Consider the following 3,900-nt stretch of genomic DNA (forward strand, 5'->3'; position numbering starts at 1 on the left):
TTCTTCAACCTGTGGTTGTCGTTTATGGAACGGTAGCTGTACCATTCGTGATTATTTTGCGGTTCTTGAGATACCTAGGGATTTTTTTGTATTTTTGTGGAAAATAATTCTTCGTTCTATTTTTACAGTGAAAACTACGGCTTTGGTGACTTAGATGCAACCAGTGTCGGTTTGTTCTTTGATCTTTGCAATGGGTCCAAAGACCAGTAGCAGTCCTTTTGAATTTCCATTAGATTTTGGGAAGTTGTATCCACTTGTTGCCTGAATGGTCTTGTAGGGAAAATGGGAATTCTGCTTTGAAGGCACTCCTTAATCATTGTAACTTTTCCTTTGCATGTTAGAGTGCTGATTTGCTGTTGTCCGTGGTAGCGGAGAAAGCCGAGCCTTTGACCGCCTCTTCATCTTCTCTAGAGGTGGATCCACTTCTCAAGGATTTAACAGAGAAAAAGTTGATCTTTAAGAAGAACGTAGCTACGCTGGCAGCTGAGCTGAAAGATGTCCGGCGCTGCTTGGTTTTGCAGGAGCAGTCTTTTACGAAAGAGGCCCATGCTAGGAAGGTAGGTTTTGATTGTAGTTTTGTAGATCAGGTTTGGTGGATGCCTCGGTGGAGGATGAAATTGTGAAGTCCCGGACAGGTAGCAGAGATGAGAGCAAGGAGCATGGAAGAGGAAATTGGCCGGTTGTAGATGTGCTTGCAAGAGAAGGATGAGAAGCTCAATGCAACCTTGAGTACCACTCAGCAGGTAAAAGCATTAGAAGTTTTATGGTAGATCCTGCCTTGAGCGATGGCTAAAACAATGTGGAAAGAATGTTGGAAAGGTACTTATCTGACTTCTGAAACTAGAATCCAATTTCCAATTAAATTATGCATTTTTTTTTAATTTTTATAACGTATCTATTTGTTAATTCTTATTGACACAATTTGGCAGTGTCCTCAATGTAGTAAGAAGTTTAGGCGAAAAGAAATTGTTAATCTTTATGCACAAGTGATTGTTGTACCTAATGCTGATCTAGAAAAGGTTGCATCTCTTTCTACACTACAAGATCTATTTATTCATGTTGTCTAAATGCTGAATAATTTGGTCATCTTCAGGAAGTGCAATGTTTAAAGAAGGAAAACATGTCTCTTAAAATAGAGGTAAGATTAGAGGACTCATTGTTCTCTATGTGTTGTATTCTGTGTATTTTTTGTTCCTTTTTTTATTTGTAACCATTGGATATTGATATCGTAATCTTTTTATTTTTCCTTTATCTTATCCAGTGCGTTTTATAAACTGCTCAACATTCTCTTTTTTAGTTTTTATATAAAAACATCAACCATGTATCTTGCATGTGAACTCAACAAACCATTTTCATTGGGTAAAATGAACATTTCAAAACTATTATACCTTGTGATTAGTACAAGCCATTATATAATTGGTAGACGATTCGATTATCAATTTATCTGGAAATGTATATGCAAATGTTCCTACAAAGAAAAATCCAGTTGCTTATGCACTATTTAACGTTATTAACTTGATCTATAGCTCTTTCCTTAGGAATGAAACCTTTGGATGGCAATAGGAATGAATAAAGTAACTGCATTGTTCCAATGAGTGAGGAGCTTTTAGCATTTGATCATAAAAAGTATTTTACATGTTAATAAAATTCCCAGTTTGTTAAAGTCTAAGTCAATGCTAGCTTGGAATTTTGTTAACATATTAAATCCTTTATGTGGCATATGCTATAAAGCTCCTCACTCCATAAGCCTGTGAAGCCACGTTAAACAGTGTATGTTGATGCATTTTATAACAATGATGGTTATCATTAGGGCCTTATGTTGCATTTTTTTTTTTGCTGGAATAGGCAAATTATATCTTTTAGTCATTGGTGTATTATTGTTGCTTTAGCATAAACCCATTAGTTTAACTTAGTCTGGGTCAACTAATTGAATTAAATTAATATATGCCGAAATACATTGTTTGACTTGCATATTTCTAATTTGACTGACCCTTAGGAAGCTTGCATTCACATGGATGCATGTGCTTCTCTTTATAATATATTTTCTGAGGGATATTTTGAATGAACATTAGGATATCTGAGAATGTGAAAAATTATCATATATGTAATTTGAAAGAATTTACCCAGTGTATTTTCTTATTATTTTTTATGTTTTTATTGTTTGTACAGAGAAATGTATTGCTCAAGGAGATTAATAAGCAAAAGGTGATTTCATCCTGCAGTCAGTTGCATGTAGCATCTTCTTATCATTTTTCATCATTGGAGAGTCATCCTAAGAAATTGTAGTAACATGACTAGCAAAATGTCATGTCATTGGCTATTTTGTTATAAGTTTTCCTGCAAATTTGTTGTGCATATGAATTGTGTGCATTCGGTAGTCTCTGGATAGTGGATCTCATGTTTTACCTTAAGGGTTATGTTAGATATTTTCTTGCCTATTTTATGAATAGGATATTCTACAGAGTTGGAACCAAAGCCTATCTAAATTTGTCTTGACTTATTTGATTATGATTTTTTCCCCATTATTTGCACCTAGAAATATTTCTGTAATTTGTACCCACAGCTCCTACATGGATCCATAGCTAAATAGGATTTGGATGCATATGATTTTTATTATATGAAATATAATTGACTTAATGTGTATACCAAATTTCTCTTGTTTGTGATAAGCTGCTTTTCCAACATGAGTGTATTACTTTTGTAACTTGGTGTCAATTCCAATTATTTCAAAGTGAAAAAAAAAATCAAGGATGGATCTATATTTCTTTTACCTGCATATTTATAGAGTGAGCTAGAGCTACATGAAGCACGGGTAATGGGAATAGATGGATCCAGTCACATTGTAATAGTCTCAAGAAAGTCCCCTGGAATTGAACGAGAGCATGTCCTTGACAAGGTAAATCTTCACTCTCAGAGCACTCATGTTGAAACTTAAAAAAATTATGATTCATAACATGTAAAAGTGTTGCAATCCATTAATGTTTCTTGAATGCCACCACTAAGTTCATAATTTGTCACTTCCTCTTGAAACTGAATCTGGCTTTTCTTGTAGGTTGGCTGGGATGAGTCAACTTCTGGAGAGAGGCAGCCAAGAGTCTCTCTTTGGGAGATTGAGCCTTTAACAACGTTTCCAATGTATCCATCTTCCTTTCCACTTAGGCTCAAGCGCCCTTGGCCTTCTGACTTGCCCTCACTACATGGTACTTATCATGTTTGCTTGCTGAATCTTAACTAAACAGGTATGAACTCCTTGCTACTGCCATCTCACTTCTGTCACCTATATGTTTAGGTGGGAGAGATGATCTTATGTGGCTTCGAGATGGAGACAGAGCAATCCAGTCTTTGAATTTCCAGGGATTCTGTAATCAGACGTTTACCGAGTGCTATTTCAAAAGCTGGAAATATGAGTGGCTGAAGGGGAAGAGAACACTAGGGAAGATTTAGTTAAATCTCTGCACAGAGCAAGAAGGATAGCGTTGGCACCAGTAAGAAGAATATTTGTGTATTATCTATTACCTTTTGATGTTGTAAGAAAAATAGTTATGTGTAATTTGTGGATACTGACTTGATGTGCACAATATCTATTATCTTTTTATGTTGTAAGAAAAATATTTATGTGTTGGTTATATGGATATTGACTTGGTGTGTTTAGATACATCGGTGCATTTTTATTTGTGATTTTCATAGTGAATTAATAATATTAACTTAATTTTATGATTTGCTTGGTGATAAAATTGGGTTTTCATTATTTCGGAAATCGAATTTAGGTCATTAAACAATACTGATATTACATCGATTTTCCACCGCTGCAAAACCGGTGTCATTAACCAATATTACATCAGTTGTATACCGCTGCTAAAACTGGTGTTATTAACATATAATATTACATCGGTTTTACAC

At 34.9% G+C, this 3,900-nt stretch overlaps 1 protein-coding gene across 2 annotated transcripts; it reads left to right on the forward strand.

Moving 5' to 3' along the window:
- Positions 1-676: 676 nt before the first annotated feature.
- Positions 677-3,559, forward strand: LOC121996887 (auxin response factor 17-like). Of its 2 annotated transcripts, XM_042551050.1 has the most exons (7): positions 677-819; positions 930-1,019; positions 1,094-1,138; positions 2,170-2,205; positions 2,786-2,896; positions 3,053-3,200; positions 3,290-3,559. In XM_042551050.1, exons 3-7 carry the CDS (start codon positions 1,121-1,123, stop codon positions 3,442-3,444), a joined length of 468 nt encoding a protein of 155 aa, XP_042406984.1. In that variant the 5' UTR covers positions 677-819; positions 930-1,019; positions 1,094-1,120; the 3' UTR covers positions 3,445-3,559. The 2 variants fall into 2 exon arrangements, with proteins under 2 accessions (XP_042406984.1, XP_042406985.1); XM_042551051.1 differs by lacking the exon at positions 2,170-2,205 and having other exon boundaries at positions 3,290-3,558.
- Positions 3,560-3,900: the final 341 nt, after the last annotated feature.

Source organism: Zingiber officinale, chromosome 6A (genome assembly GCF_018446385.1).
Source record: "Zingiber officinale cultivar Zhangliang chromosome 6A, Zo_v1.1, whole genome shotgun sequence".
NCBI classification, from domain to species: domain Eukaryota; kingdom Viridiplantae; phylum Streptophyta; class Magnoliopsida; order Zingiberales; family Zingiberaceae; genus Zingiber; species Zingiber officinale.

Bases quoted from the DNA above. Each gene is read 5' to 3' on its own strand.
- LOC121996887 (XM_042551050.1), top strand. The intron at 2,206-2,785 runs GTGATTTCATCC...GCATATTTATAG, and splicing joins AGGAGATTAATAAGCAAAAG to AGTGAGCTAGAGCTACATGA. The intron at 3,201-3,289 runs GTACTTATCATG...CTATATGTTTAG, and splicing joins TGACTTGCCCTCACTACATG to GTGGGAGAGATGATCTTATG.